Raw genomic sequence first — 15905 nt, 5'->3', positions numbered from 1 at the left:
GCCATAGCCTTGGCTGAGAGGCAGTTTTGCTGAGTTATCCTGTAAAGGTGCCCGGTGTAATGTGTCCACAAAAACCTGGCTGGAAATCACCAAGTTTCTCACATTCTCAGTTTATGGGATTTAGTGAAAAGATTTCTTTCACAGTTACCTTGCCTTTCTTATCTGATGAAACTGGGGCTTGATTCAGTCTTAGTATTTTTCTCTTTTCTCTGTTGTCTAGAATGTGACTAGATCAAATTTCCCCTTTCTGTCATGAACATTAGTGGCTTATTCTTTTTACATGAAGATTTGTTCAACAATAAAATCTGTCCCAGATTGCAGTTACATAATATTCAGGGTCACAGTAATCATGGCAGAATCTGTCTCCCTCAGTAGGACTGCACTGATGGAAATAAAAATAACCCAGCAGGACTTTTTGCAGGATTTTGCTACTGCACACATCATTCCTTGGGACTTGATCCATGAAAGATAATCCATTTTTAGGCCCATTGCATTGAGCTGTTTCATACCTTAACTTTTAGTTATAAGGTAGAACAAAAATGGTACTTGGGCTGTTCTCTCAGAGCATAATGGACTGCATAATTTCTTTGATATTGCTGTTCTATACATACTGTCAAGGGGCTTTGAATCTGAAGTGTCATGAAATAAAAAATTAGCGTATCTGAAGGGGTGCAGAATCTTCTCAGAGATGTTTTGTGCTTGTGTTCTTTCTATTTCCTCTCCACTGTCTTCTCATCGACAGAGTCTTCCATTTCCAGTTCTCAGTCATCCTCCCAGGAATTATTGATGTCAGAGGAAAAGCTTCAGTGTGCCTTTGGTGGTTTCACTGTGGGTGGAGGAATGATGATCTAGGGGAAGGCTGACCAGCTGAAAAACTCATGGCGCTTTCTTCATTCAGGTTTTTCTATACCTGATATTCTTTATCCTCTATTCAGGATGGCTGGGAAAGTATTTTGTCTTTGAAAATTGTGAAGCCATACGTAACTATTTTCAAAGAATGTCAGGATAAAAGTTTTGCACAGTTTCATTGAATGAAGATCCTGCTACTAAAGGGACCTCCCATTCAAGCGAGTCATTATCCTCTGGTCATGACTGTAACTAAGTCCTCTATATTCAAATGTACATTGAAGAGCCGTGCCCACTCACTTGTTGCTTATGGGCTCCCCCCCCAGTGAAATGAACACAGGATGTGATTACCTGGGGACACCAACACCAGTGAGGCTGCACAAAGACTGAATTTGGCTTGGTCTTTGTCATGTACATTCTTGCATCACTCCTTGCTGAAGACTTCAGCAGACACTTAAGAACTCACAAAATATAGCCAAAGATCTAATCAAGAAATTAACCATTTTGTTTAGAGTCTTCATGAGCAATTAGGGCTGCTAATAGTTGATATAACACTTCTGGGAGGAGAATTTATGCTACAGGTATTCTTCTGTGCCCAGCCTGTATGGAGAAGGGCAAAGAGAAGTCCTTTGCTATTTTAGTGTTATCTCTTTAGAATGAGCTGTAACAGCTGTGCCCCTGCAATTTTTTCTGTTCCCACTGCCAACATAGCAGTGGTCCCATCAGCACAGTCTAGAAGTCTGTTAGAATTCTTCCACTGCTGTTGCTAATACAGATGGAGCCTTTTACTCTTGTAAAAATACCAGCATTTTAATAGCAGAAGTAGATGTGTGCATCTTTGGATTGCAATGTTATGAAATGTCAGTATCATTACCATGTTTTCCCTGGCTAAGGATGCCTTCAAAATTTATATGGTGGCTTCTAATCTGTCTCTGTGGGCTACACCACTTGGACACGTACACACCCACTGCTATCAACGGGATTTAGGGGAGTTTTGAAGAGCTTTACTGTGTTGGGGCCTGAGTAGTTTTGAAGTGTCCCCTTGCATTTCTGCAGGAAATCTGCGCAAGATTAGAGTTAAATTTTAGTCTGCTCAGCCTGTTTTCATCAAGATAGGAACTGTTTAATTCCACTGATGGAAGTATGGAGGGTGTATGATTTCTCGTACTACACAGGTATGTTAGAAGAAGCGTAAGGTGAGGAGAGTCTTCTTCCCATAATACAGCAAGACAGAAGCATACTATGCAGTGGATGAAAATTGCTAGATAATGGAAATGCTGCCAGAACAAAAGAAATTTTGCCAACTGGCCTATGTTGAAGGTATGCCTCACTGCCATCCTAGTGCATTGGTGAGACCTTGCGAATTTCTTAAAATTCTGTGTTAAATTCTGAAAATACAATCTTGGTGACTACAAATGCTTATAATGGTCTGTGTAATTTGATGGTAGTTTAAAAATTATTTTAAAAAGGTCCTTGACATCAATAAAAATGCTTGGGCTCATCCTTCAAACCTTATGGGTAGCTTAACTTCAAAATTAAATACCAGATCTTGTAAGTATGGACAAAGGTAAAAATACAGTAGAGTATCATCGTAACAGACTTAAGGCTGTGCCAACAGTGATTAATTTCGAAGGAAGCATTAATTTCCTTTTCCTGTTTTTCAAGAATTTTTATGTGTAGGAGAAATGCCTTTGCTGCATAGACATTTTTAAAAAGAATGGCTTTAAAGGGCACAAATAAGAGTCTGAATCCAAATGTTTTGCTAGTACTTAAAGAATCTTTGTTTAACTCCTGCTTCTTTTTTTTTTTTCATGCTAGAGTGTGGCTGGAGCCAGGATCAGTATATAGCAGATGTGGGCAAAACCCAGCAATGGAATAATAATAACTGCCTGTCCATCAAAATGTGTTTTGTTTGTCTGGCTAGTACTTTAGCACAACAAAAAAAAAAAAAAAGAAAGAAAAAAAAGGGGGAGGGGGAACCCCAAACAAAAAACCAAAGCAGCAAAAGGAAGGATGCTTTTTTTCTTTTTGCTGCACTTACAAGGAAGAAAATGAACACAAACAGTGATTTGAGATCCCAGGTTTGTGTACGCTTCTCAGAATCTTTACTCTGGGTACATTTGTCATCCAGGTTCAGGGGCAATAAGCACCAGGTGATGTTTGTTTCTGAGAATACCATTTGGAGGTAGCAATCCTGTGCTGGGCATGTGGCTTGTATAAATATTTAGAGGAGCACATTAGGTTTAAACTGGAGCTAAATAGACCCACAGACAAGAGCTGGAGCACCTGGTTACTGCAAGGGGGTTTGCTAACACTATTATAAGTATTATAATACTTAATATAATATACTAAGTAAGGATTGTGTATATATACATGAAAAGAGCTTTTTATATCTCTAGCCAGCCATACTGTACAATTATTTCTGATCTGTCTGTTAAGTTGCTCATGCAAATTGCACTTGAGCTTTGTGTGTTTCACCTCTGGATGAAAGCTATCTTTTATTCAGTATTAGCAGGTTCAAAACTACTAGCCTGTGCTTGTTTTGGTTGTTTTGTTGTGTAGGGACCGAATACTTATAACTTTCATAATTTTTGCCTGTAGAAGTATTTAGACAGAAAACCTTTTATGTAGGTTCTAACTCCTACTTTTGAAACAGTATTTCACTATTAAGTGAAGGTAAGTGCTTTTGGAGAATTTCACAGAAGTAATTATCACATATTAAAGGTAATAGGAGAGAAAGCTGGAAGTAACTTGTTGGAAGTGGTGTAGGTAGAGAATACTGTAGGTTGAAGTAAACCACAATGCTCTCTCTAGGCCTTTCAGCTGCTGTTTACTATTTAAAATAACATTTGTTCTTCCTTTCATTGTGATATTTTGGCACATCACGTGGATGAGGACCACAATAATTGCTACTTAAGTTATCAGGTTTAGTTTACAAACTACAAATGCAGCTTGTAAGGTAGAAAAAGTAGTCCTTTGGCCCTCTCCTTACTGGGCCAGGGAACTCCTGAGAATAAGGAAGAGACTACTGTCTGCTTGATGCTGAGCATATGGCTGGGATGCTGCCTGGTCTTTACATAGGCCATGCAAGACTGGGCAAGGCTCTGAACGCCCACTCTTTTAACTGTGCTTTTAAGGAAAGATCGTGAAGCATCTGGCCCTCAGCTAGAAAGTCGGAACGCAGGAAATGCCTTTGCATGCAGCATTTGCCAACAGTGGTTTCTGGTATGTTGGTGGGTGGGTTCTGAACATGGTCATCTTGATAAGAAAATGCCTAAAGCCAGAACCTGTTAATCCTTCATCAAAGAATCATTTTCTTTATCTCTCATTTCAATTAAATGTAGAGTTTCTAAAAACAAAAACTCACTGTACTCCTGTCAGAACCACATTTAACCTCTTAAGCCTTGTCACATGCATCAGGAGTAGCCAGGTCACAGTTAAGGTTCAGGCTTATCTTCCCAGTTGAATCTATTTCCCTTGATGTTCTCAAAAAAATTTTGTATCCCCTGAAATTTTGTATGTTATGTATTACTGTAGATGAGTTTTTTCTGGGAAGATTTTAGAGGAAAAAAATAACAAAAATGTTATGGTGTTTCAAGAAGTGTCCTTATTTTGCTTTTGTGAATTATTAAAATGTAAATATAAAAAATTCTCCTGTCTGGAGATTATTATTATTATTCATATTTTTCCTCCTAAGGAAGAATGGAGAAAGAAAACATACCATAATTTGATTTGGTTATTTGAGAGGTATAGTGTCTAGGGTTTGGGGTTTGAGAAGTACGCTTTTAAAAATGTATTTGGGATTCAAATAGAAGGGTGTGGACGAAGTTGGCTTTTGAAAAGGGATTGCATTTAAGAGGAATGTATTTTCAAATAATACTGATAGGAATAAAATACCATTGAAGGATCCCATTATGCTTGTTTCTTTTCTGTATAGTTTCTTACACCCCCAAAATATCTGTTATACACTATTATTTGGGTTCAGAACTGGTCTAGGCCAGCTAGTTTTGTATAAGATCCCAAGTGTTACAGATGTACATTTAAATCCTATCGAGTGATGCAGAAGTAATCTTTGCCCTTGATGGTGCTTGGCCAGGTGGGACTTATTGTTGGTCCCTTCCACAGTGCAGAGGGGTGGCTTGCTGGGGCTTGCTTGAGACACATGGAGCCACAGTGCAGGGTGAAACCCATATAACCACTTGTTTCTTGTTGTGTATTTCCCATCTGTCTTAGTTACATTAAGCACCCAAGCTCCCATCGTGTGGGCTCAGGGTGCTGGTTTCCTGCCACAAAGACTGCGCGCACCACTGTCAGGTCCTCCTTGTATAAAAGGATGGGTGGATGGGACACGTGGGTGAGGAGAAAGGGAGCAGGATGCCCTGTGAACAGCATCCCTTTGGAATCACCACCTCAGTTACACCATTGCCCTCAGACAGGCTGTCCAACCTGGCCAGGAGGAAGAAGCCTGCTCGTGTGTTATGAATCCCATGTTGTCACAACACTAGACATGACCCCATTAACCACCCACCCCAAAATCAGTTTGGATTTCATTATGCAGTGTACTTTGAACAAGTATCAGTGTCCTTGACATTTTTAATGAGCATATCAGAAGTATGCATCTTGGCTCCCTTTCTCCTCTCTAAACACGTTGGGAAAACCCAAAGATCCTTGATTGATTTCTGAGCTATCTGGAGGCTTTAGAAGCTCTTGCTAAGATAGCGTCTGGCTTATCAGAGCCTGAAACAGTCCTCTCAAGAGCTCCAACTTTAAAAAAGAGCTCAGTTTTATCACAGAACATCTCCTCAATAGTTAGTTTGCTTGTTGGCAGACTGTGACAAATTCTGTTTAATGCATCCATTCTGCTTTTAGGCTCTATGTTGGCATTTGGAGCCGATGGGATTTTTCTGCTTTCTACAGGGACAAATCCTGAAGTCCTTGTTGAGTCTTAAGCTTAGAATTTCACGTCAGCTTCAGTGTAAACGAACAAATGCTGATGAAAAAGCTTGCAAGCCTTTTTTGAAAGAAAAAAAAAGTTTGTTCTCAAGTATTAAAAGTGTTTGAAACTCTGCCAAGTTTCTGAAAATGTTTCTGATTTCTCTCTTTCATAGTTTTCTGCAATGTTTATTGGAAACATGATTTTAATAGTTTTGAAGAGTTTTAGTGAATAAAAGTGTCTGGTGTCTGTTTTAGTGAGATGTTGGTAGTTATGACTCTGAAAACCTGGAAATGTTGGTCAGAAACTCTGTAAATGCAAAGATGGTGCTCTAGAAATGGGTTTGTCTCCAGTTGCCTGTGTTTTGGAATGACGAAAATGCCTACTTTCCAAATATAAGTTGTTTAGACTAGAAAGGTAAGACCCTCTTATAATGACTTATTTCAGGAGGAAGGGTGTAATACTGGATATGCATTAATCTCTCCAGGACCTCTAAATCCCATACAAGCCTGTGGAGGAAGAGTTCTTGGAACCCTTTCCATCCCATGAAGTTTATTCATAAAACATGATGCTCTGAAGCTTTCTCTAAGGGCACAAAACATTGTTATGAAACTATAGCCACAGCTCTAGATCCCAGGCTGCAGCTTTTGGCAGATCTGGAGAGCTGATTTGCCTTTTGAAAGTGAAAATTGTTTTTCTTTGTAGTCAGTGGTTGATATTTGTCTATGCAAGTGGGACTATTACTGACCCTTTTGATAGGTATGATATTTAAATCTCTTTATGACAAGTCTGCCAGCTGTTTGGTGGAAAAGGCTACATTTTTCCTAAGCCATTTATAGACCATTTTTTCATCATAATATGAGGAATTGAATGGGAAATGTGGTATATTGCAGAGGATGCAAGACCACCCCAGCAATGTGAGCTGGTAAGGGCTTCTTTTGCGTTCAAGAGTTTCAAAGGAGATTTGCCTGTTCTTTGCCTAGCAAAAGAATAGGTGAGGTTCAGGCCCTTTCTTTGCATCTTGCAGCATGCTGAAAAACTTTACTGGCTAGTGCAAATTTAGGAAAGGTGTATTTTCATACCAAAGTCAAGTCTCAGTGAAGACTGTGCAGTGATGTGACATCCAGGACAATTGTACAGGGATGCTGATCCCTGTGAGACTGGTCCAGCAATTGAATTTTAAAGATAGTGGGAAGGTACTTGTTCTGTATTCATGTTTCCCTTAAACACAAGTGAATGCTTTTATTTGCTTTTCCTACTATCAGATCTGTGAGACTTTTCTCGCTCTCTTACTGAGCTGACTGATAAACTGCTTGGATGTTTACTTAGGCATATTATTAAAGCTCTCATGTGAGCTCCTGTGTTACACCCACAGAAAAGAAGGTGTGAGGAATGCATGCCACCCTGTCCCTGCTCAGGTGTCTCTGAGATTACCCTCATCGTATGACCCATCTCCCCAGTCTGTGTCCAGAAATCTTTAGGATGTTGTGATGGCGGATGGGTAGGTTTTGAAGGAGGAACTTAACCCTGCTGTGATAGAGAAGCAGTCTTACAGCTTGGGGACTTTACCTGTCACCCCATGGTGCTGCTCATCCCTCAGTCACTGGCTGCTGGGCAGATGATGATCCTTCCTAAGTCCATGAACAATAACGGCAAAGAGTTGAGACAAACTTTTCATCTGCATAGATGTGTGTTTAAAAATGCGTTTAGATATGGCTACCTTAATAAGATGTTTAAAAATTAAAACTAAAGCAGACCTAGAAAAATAACAAAACAACCCATGTACAGGGTAAAGAGTTGCAGCTGCCCATTTTCTTTCTTCCCATGGGTCTGCCTCCTGAGCTGCTCAAGGTTTAGCACTGGCAGAGGAGCCCAAGGCTTATGTGTAGGTGCTGGGGGCTTGGGTGTGCTCAGCAGAAGATCAGAGTTGAAAGGCTTTCCTCACATCGTTTCACCTGTTTGGTTAGCATCTCAGATGCTAAAGCATTTAGGCCTGTGGTACAAGGCTTTTTGTCTATGGTGGTGGCTGCTTGCCATTTTGGGCTGTGCTCAGGAGGCACTCAGCTGGGGTATGGTTGTAACAGTGCTTGCACTTGTCTTCACCCAGGGCAACTGGGTAGCGTGCGTGAAGTCTGGAGGCTCAAGCACACTGGGTTGTCCTTTTGCAGACAGGTCAAGCCCCTTCATGTGGACTTGAAGGTTTACAGTGTATATAGGAAGAAATCATGGTCTTGAGATTTTGCTCAGACTTGGCCTATCCTGATAGTGTAAGGTGTGACCTGAGAGCCACAGGAGGAGCTGGGAAGTAGATATGCAGTGTCTTTGTTACAAAATCACAATAGATTCCAGGTACTTCTGCAGAAATAAGTGTTAGCACTTGGGTGTGCAGAGAAATAACAAATAAAAAATCTAGCTTTATTACACTGCGGTAATTTAAGTCCTCACATCACTATGTCCTTATGCACATGCTTTTATGCGAATAATGAACATCTATAGTGATTTCATTTTAACTCCTTGATACCCTTTTCTGTGTATTGCCCCGCAATAAGACCCTGCAGTGCAGACAGCAGCGCCTGTATGCATCAGAGGCCCAGCTGCCTGCCTGCAGGGGGCACAGGGAATTCTGCTGTGCAGAGAGATCGTTGCTCAGTGGACCAGGTGTAGCGTGGTTTGCCTTTTTTATTTCCCCATTGCTTTCCTCTAAACCATTAGGCGCGAGCCATGGCTGGAGGCAAGAATCCATCCTTGATGGAATGCCATCCTGATCTGATATGACAGGCCCTGTGGAAGTGTTCAGCCTTGATCCTTTGTTGCTTTCAAGAGGGAAATCCCATTAGTTAACAACAGCACCAGTGAGGCTGGAAGATTTTGTGTTTAGGTTTCCGTAAGACCAGAAGAAAGTGAAGAAAGAAACCTTTTCCTTTTCTTTTGTTTTGTTCTGATTTGTTTTGTTTTGGTTTCCTTCAAAAAAGGAGACCTGTTGGAAAAATATGTTGGATGTATCCTGTTGAATAGTCAACAAAATGTTATACTTCTAACACTATTTGATTTCCTATTTGGTTCCTCCCTGGAAGAAGCTGGAAAGGATTGCTGCACAGGGAGAATAACTGTCATGGGTTGCTAGGTCATCTTGGAAAGTGAAAATGGATTGGGACAGAAGTGCTAAGGAGATTTATCAGACAGCAGGAGTTGTGAGTGAGTCTAAAAGTTAGGATAGAGATTAACAAGCTGAAGAAACCTCTGTATGAACCATAGAAGTGAAGGAGTGATGAGGACTATTCAGATCCACTCCTTGCCAGTTTGTTAAAGTGAATTTGAATGAAACTGAATGTATAACTAGCCCCTAATTTCCAAAGCATTTTTGTGTGGGTTTAGCAATCTGATTCCTGTCAAACCCAATGACTGTCATATTGACGCAAATACCAGGCAATATTTAGAAAATTCGGGAAAGGTATTTTGCCAAGCAAGAAAAAAACAGCTCTTCTAACATGCATTCCTATAGGGATCAGAAATACAGAAGAAGGGGGAAAAAACACACTGGCGTGTTGACCACTCTAACAAAAATCATACTGTACTGGTCCTTTTTTTGGAATGTTTTTTTAAGTTTTCCTCTGGCTGGAGGCTTTTGAAGGAAAGAAAAGACTCATCTTCTGTCTTGAATTAACTTGGTTAATGATTAACAGAGCAGTGCAGTATGTGTGGTGTGTTTTAATTAAATCAGAGGAGACATGATTTGGACAAGATTTTAGTTTCACTTTGGAAGTTATTAAATAAACTGACACTGTTTGCTCTCCAAAAGTTCCTGGGAGCATTCAGTTAGTCAGTAATCCCTGTGCAACTAGTGAAATAAAGCCCCTTCCAAAACAGCTATGGGCCGTTACCAGACATTAAAATAAATATTAAAAATGAGATAGGGATATAACTGATCATCAATCTGCATGAGGCAGGGTCATGGTCAAGGCTCCAACTTAATAATTTTTAGCTAAATTCAGAGGTAAGAAAGGCCCAAACTCAGTATGTCTAGCTGAGGTTTGTATTTGGAATACCTCTGAGCTGTTCAAGTGGCATAAGCTGTTGAACAGTTGCTGCCTTCGCTGGAATTCGGATGGCTTTTGCTAGCTGAGTTTATTGTATTGTTTGTGAAGTGAGATCCTGAGCAGGGCTTGGATGTTGTTCACCAGTAAAATTCAGAGTATCATAAGATAGGAGCTTTTGGTGCAGGAACGTGTCCATAAATTGGCCCAGCAGGAAATGCTCCTCTCCTTCCAGAGCTGCGTGCATGTGTGCCTGTATACACATTTATATAAACTCTTCCAGCAGGGAAAGATCAAGCTTGAAGCCTGGACTTAGACCGTGGCTTCAGGCTGAAGTGAGACAGTGGATGCTCTTGCTGCTGTGTGGTGGCACACAAGGGTGAATGGATCCCATGCTTCACACTTAATGAGTTTACTAGTTTTTACTGGGGTGTCTGTTAAGGAGCTTTGGCTTAGGCTTTTTCACCTGTGCCTGCTCAGCAGCAAAATTAAGGCATAACCTCTTTTAGCTAGAGATGCATCTATCCTTTGTGTTTGTGTCACACTTACCACATTGTGGGTTTTTCTGGTCTTTGTGGCTAAGTTTGAACTGAATAATGATGTTTAGAGCATGCATGTTGATGTATTAAAAATAGCATGAATAATTTTATATAAAACCTGTTGTTGAAATTAACTATTGCCACAATAGTGAACTCCCATCTACATTATTGGCATCTTATTCAGTTTTCTGTTTTGTGGACTCTGCAAGTGCTATCCTACATGGCTATGAGGAGAAGTCCTACAACTCCAGTCATGGGTTTCTGGGCTTTGAGTACTATCCTTTGCATTGCTAAAGCTGAAATTTATTAATAGCAGTTATCACTCCAAGCAAGCTACAATTTAGATACAAGAGAGACAGAAAATTTTTAGAAATTGCCAACCAAAACAATAGATTGCTTTTTATTGTTGTGAGAATCGGCATGTGTCCCTGAAATACACAAAGCACAAAAGAATGGGTGCAAAAATGAACAGAGAAGTGGTGGCCCTTCCTCTGCTGCTGCTGGTACATGGAGAGATGTGGGCTCCTGCTCAGAGCAGGAGGGGACCAGAGTCTGACCATCACTAGAGGCAGTGCCAGAGCATAGGGAGAGGAGGTAAAGATAGCCTTTGTGATTGCTTCCCTCATACAGTTTCCTCCATTTCACTTGCTTAAATCACCAGAAGGTAGCTATATACTGGCTGTTATATGGAGGCTATTGTTTGGATCTTAGCGTTTATTTGAAAGAGGTGAAAACATGGCATAAAACAAAAGCTATGCTTTGGTTAAAATAGTCCATCACACCCTTGAAATATTATGCTGCTTTATTTCTGAATTGCACATTGCCCCATAAGTAACTGATAGAGAATGCAAGCACCAGCAAATATGTTTTCCTAATCAGGTTTCAATTTACAGTGGAAGTTCTCCTTGGAATAGCATTTGAATGCTTCTTTTGGAGTTTGTTTTGTTTACTGCTACAGCCATACATACAGTCAGTAACTTTTCCATGTGAGAAGCAAGATAATATTAGTATGTCAAGAGCTGATGACAGTCAGAGAAAATTCCCTGCAGAGGACCAAACTTCTGCCTGTGCATCCAGGGCCAGCCTGTCCCACCAAAGCAGGCATCAGATAGGTTTGAGTTCTGCATGGGCTCTATATGGGTCTTCAGTACCTGGAAGTGCATTATTGCAAGCTTTTACCATTTCGGGCTTTAGGATTTTGAGTTTTAACATAACAGGGTTGTGTTCCCGATCCTGCAGAACTCAGCTATGCAAAAAGTAGCTCTGTTGTCTGCTAAGGCATTAATTACATGATAATGTGTCCTTGTGAGCATGCAAACTCTGTCTGCATGTGACTCCATGATTTGCATATGCATATGTCCAACCCCACAACTACATATTCCAATCTGAGTAAGTCTTTTAATACATATATCCACTTATACGGCTGTGTAAGTATTACTCGCAGGTTTCACTGAACACATTAAAAGATTTGGTGCTGCTGTTCTTTATAGGTATCCAGATGGATATAACTACAGGTTACAGTTGAAAAATAACGGGAAGAGTAGATGTCATAGCCATAGGACAGTTTCTTAGTACTGAACCCTGTAAGAAAACAGAAGACTTACCACTGGCAAATGGCAGAATCTCCTAGTGATATTTAGAACTTGTGATATTTAGAACTGGACTTGAAAAAAACATGCAAAACATAGTAAGAGACAAGTCAGCATTATTTAATGATGAAGTACATAGCCTTGTTTTTATGAGTACTCAAGAGATTATTCCAAGACCTTACGTATGGGTTGCCAGACTTTACCTGCTGCATACAATTTAATGTGCCAAATGTTGTTCATGCCAGTGTCCTACAGTGAAATCTCACAGGAGGGTGAATGCAGATGCTTTTTGCCTTGTAAGATGTAAACACTGAGTTCCCTGCAGTGAACTGTACTGGGGCATTTCAGAACAGACCTTAAAAAAGCCAACTGTGTTTGTCTACTCCATGAGAACATGAAAGAGACTGTGGCATTTTTTATTTTCCCAGGGAGGGAACAGTTAAAAATATTCTTCAAACAAGAAGCAGATGTTCATGTCATTAGAATGGATTTTCATAAAAAACAGAGTTGTGTTTCTCTTGCAAAATGCCAGTAGCTTTGCAAAATTCACTACAAGTCTGCCTACTTATTTCAGACTAGTGGCATAGCAGGGTGAGCTATTTACTGTCTCTGAAACAAATCAGATATATTTCTGTAAGTTATGTGCCCGCCCATTTTAAAACTGCCTCAACTTGGAAAAGGACTAAACAAAGAGCTAAAGAAGCATGAAGATAGTTGAATAACAGGGCAAAACCAGTGACTCGCACAGCAAATCCCCTGCTGAAAAACAGGTACAGAAAGGTATAGGCTACCTATGGAAAGGTATGGGCTGGACAGTGCAAGTGACCCTGTCAGGTTCTAAATTCACTGTAATCTCAAAGGAGAAAAGATTCCCAGGCTACTGTGATCAGCTCACTGAACAGTCTGCCTTGCATACGGAATGGTTAAAATAACAAACAAAACATTAAGTGGCTCTCTGGATGACCTCTGGACATTCCTATTGTTAGTATGAGTAGATGTTGGAACCTCCCAGTAATAACTTCCTTTGGAAAGCCCTTATGGCTCCTTCCTGCTCCTCATCTTGCTGCTTTTAATGTTGAGAAGCTAGGAAAGGCCTTGTAATTTCTTTCCTTGTAGTAATGGATGAGCCTACATTCTTATGAAGCCATTTGACTTGAATTCATTGGTGTAAACTAGGGCATCCCTACTTTAGTTAGTTTCTCTTTTTAGTGTCTTGCTTAGAGGTTTTGGTGTCCTGGAGCCAAGCAATAATCTCTGAAGCATCAGAATATACAAGGAAAGCAGGTTGAGACACTCATCTCCTGCCCCCATCATTTTTCATGCTTTAGATGCCCATGTGAATAATTGAAATGATCCAGGGAAGGTGATTTGCCTCTTCCTGCTCCATATGCAAGAACTTCATCTCAGGGCTACAGTGTACTGAGAGTATTTCTCTCAGTTAAGGTACTAAAAAAAGCAAACAGCAAATATTTGGCTTTGAAATAATAGATTATTAAGTGCAAAGATCTAGAAGAGACTCAGATCCTCCTACTACTTTTTTTTTTTTTTTTCCCCCACAGGTAAGCATGGAAATATCTTGTCGATGTCAGACTCTTTCAGGGAATCAGTTCTGCTTTGATGTAAACTTACAGAGCTGCTGGCTCCTCACCCAGCTCTGTTAATGCTTGAAATTGCACGTGTTGGCTTTGGAGAAGCCTGTTGTGCTGCAAACTGAATCACAAATGTCCCTATTGTTCTTGTTACAACAGTGATGTTCCTCAGCTGAATGGGTCTTATGACTGATGGGCGCAGTGAAGGTGAAACATCAAGTCTTGCATCTGATGTCTGATTAAAATGTGTATTTTGGCAGAACAATAATATAATCTCTCTTTAACTAATGCTCTTCCAGAGGGAAAAATGACTCCCTTCTCAACAGCTTTTTTTTAAGGACTGTCCACATTTGCACTGCCTTACATGTCCTCTTTCCCTTGAGGTAAGGGTAGAAGAAATGGAGACGGCTTGCCTGCTATACCATCCGTCATCTCACTTGTAGATCTCTCTGCAATCACAGAAATGGAATCCATGTTTTTCTCTCTTTGTAATCAGCACTATTGACCTTTCCTTGCTCCAGACCAGAATTTCAGTATATTTTATACACTAGAATGTGGATTTTTTTTTTACATGTACTTTAAAACAAGGTGCTGGGGCTGCAGAAGGTTTATGTGACCTTCTTGGAGTATTTCAGACCTGTTTCTGAGTGTGCAAAAAACTCTGAGCTTCTACATGTGAATCGTTCACATCTATAGGGCACAAATTCGTACCTTTTCACAAAAATCTATTTCCTTGAAAATGTAGAGGGAGATTTTGGGAGTTAAAAAACTTGGTTATTGACTGCAGGACTTGAGCAGGACATAAATGAGTATCAATGCCTCAAGCATGCAGATACTGATTTCTTGCAAGCTCTGAGAAAAAAACTGTCAAGGTTGACACTTCCTTGGACATCCAGCATCCCCCCTGGCTTGCTGCAGAGAGGATTGCCTTGGCGCTCACTTCAAGGTAAGAGTGCCACCTACTGAACCCACACACTCCGCCCCGTAGAAGGGCGAGTTTGCAGTAGAGGTTCCCCTTTGGAGTACTAATCCATCCACACCCACTCTTGTAATTTATGAGGTTTAACAAGATCAGATCCTAGGGTGTAATGGCTGAAGCACTGCATAGTAAGCTGTTTCAGTTTACTCACATATGTGGGCTTAAAGGGGTATGAGAGCCAAGCATGTAAAATCATGGTAACTGATGGCGCCTCTATTTAAATTACTTACTTTGCATTTCTGTTTCCTGCCTCATTCACTGGATTAGATGGAAGAGCCTTGAGGAGAGTCTCTTAGGTTGGATTTAGCCCTGGTTTTCATCCCTTTGCAAATACAAGATATTCTTACCTGGACTGCAGTTGATCTTGCAGCTGCTTCTCACCTCCCTGAATTTGTTCCTGTTTGGCAGTCACCCTCCAGTCTTTCGAGCCATCTGATCAGGCTTGACCTTTCACAAGTTAGATTGGGTGCAAGTGCCTGAAAAATGCTTAGGCAATGATTTATGATCAAAAGGGAGGACTGTTTCCTGGACCATTGTTTTATATTTGGATCCTCTCCTCTCATCATCTCTTGGCAGGCTGGAATGTGAGTTTCCTACAAGCAAATACTTGTGAAGGCATCTCTGTGCAGTGCTCAGGCTGCTTGGTGCTCAGACAAGGTTCCTAAACAGCAGTGCTTCTTGTGAAAGCTGAATGGGAAGCAGGCATTTGTTGGTCAACTTGAGCAGCTGAGAGTCTGCAGGAATTTCTGTGACGGGGACCCAGACATAGCAAAGAGGATCTATTAGAGAGAATACAGTAAAAAAAAAAAATAATCATATGATCAGAGAGCAGAGGCAAGTGAAGGGAGAGGAGGAGGATACAAGATAGATTATGAGCTTGACAATAGGCAAATAGTGTCATTAGGGGAGCTACAGGACCGACCAAATGGTTAACCTGTGGGGTGGAAAGAGCATCCAATGAGTCTCGCATGCCTGAAAGGATAATGGCATTTTTATTATCTCATTCCACGCCCTGATCATCCGTCCATTTGCTCCCTGGAGCTGGCAGCAGTTTGCACTGATTCATACGCTGCAGACATGATCAGCAGATCATACTGCAGGCAGAACTTGTCAAGCCTTTCCAAGTGAGTTGCCTATTTATTATGATATCTGTATGGATTTAGCCTTTTGGTGTTGTGTAGGAAATGCTGGATTTTGGCAATGGGAAACAGGAATAGAATGGTGTTGGGAAGCTGGTTGAACTGGGGAATAAGCATTGAATGCAGACTGTTCTTTTGCTCTTCTTTTTGCTATATTGTGCTCTATTGTCTAAAGGAAAAGCCTTTGCATTTATGCATTTCTCCTACCTGAATTGTAGAATTTAAATTGCTTTGTTCAGTGGCAGAAGCATTTTTTG

The 15905-nt window shown here is 40.6% G+C and overlaps 1 protein-coding gene across 12 annotated transcripts in view; it reads left to right on the top strand.

Moving 5' to 3' along the window:
• Window positions 1-15905, top strand: part of CALD1 (caldesmon 1) — a 253307-nt gene that overhangs the window by 182665 nt on the left and 54737 nt on the right. Inside the window, exon 1 of one of the 12 annotated variants that reach the window (XM_057427899.1) lies at window positions 15377-15633. The exons of the other annotated variants lie outside the window; for them this stretch is intronic. Within the exon in view, the coding sequence (XP_057283882.1) occupies window positions 15587-15633 (47 nt within the window). The 5' untranslated portion in view covers window positions 15377-15586. Of the gene's footprint in view, window positions 1-15376; window positions 15634-15905 lie in introns of those variants that run through there. 12 annotated transcript variants of the gene reach the window in all.

The sequence above is a fragment of the Pezoporus wallicus genome, unplaced genomic scaffold, assembly GCF_028554395.1.
Source record: "Pezoporus wallicus isolate ANWC-B61680 ecotype Strahan unplaced genomic scaffold, APGP_CSIRO_Pwel_v1 contig_2908, whole genome shotgun sequence".
NCBI classification, from domain to species: domain Eukaryota; kingdom Metazoa; phylum Chordata; class Aves; order Psittaciformes; family Psittacidae; genus Pezoporus; species Pezoporus wallicus.
The sequence above is the reverse complement of the archived record's forward strand: the minus strand, read 5'-3'. Positions and strand labels throughout refer to the sequence as shown.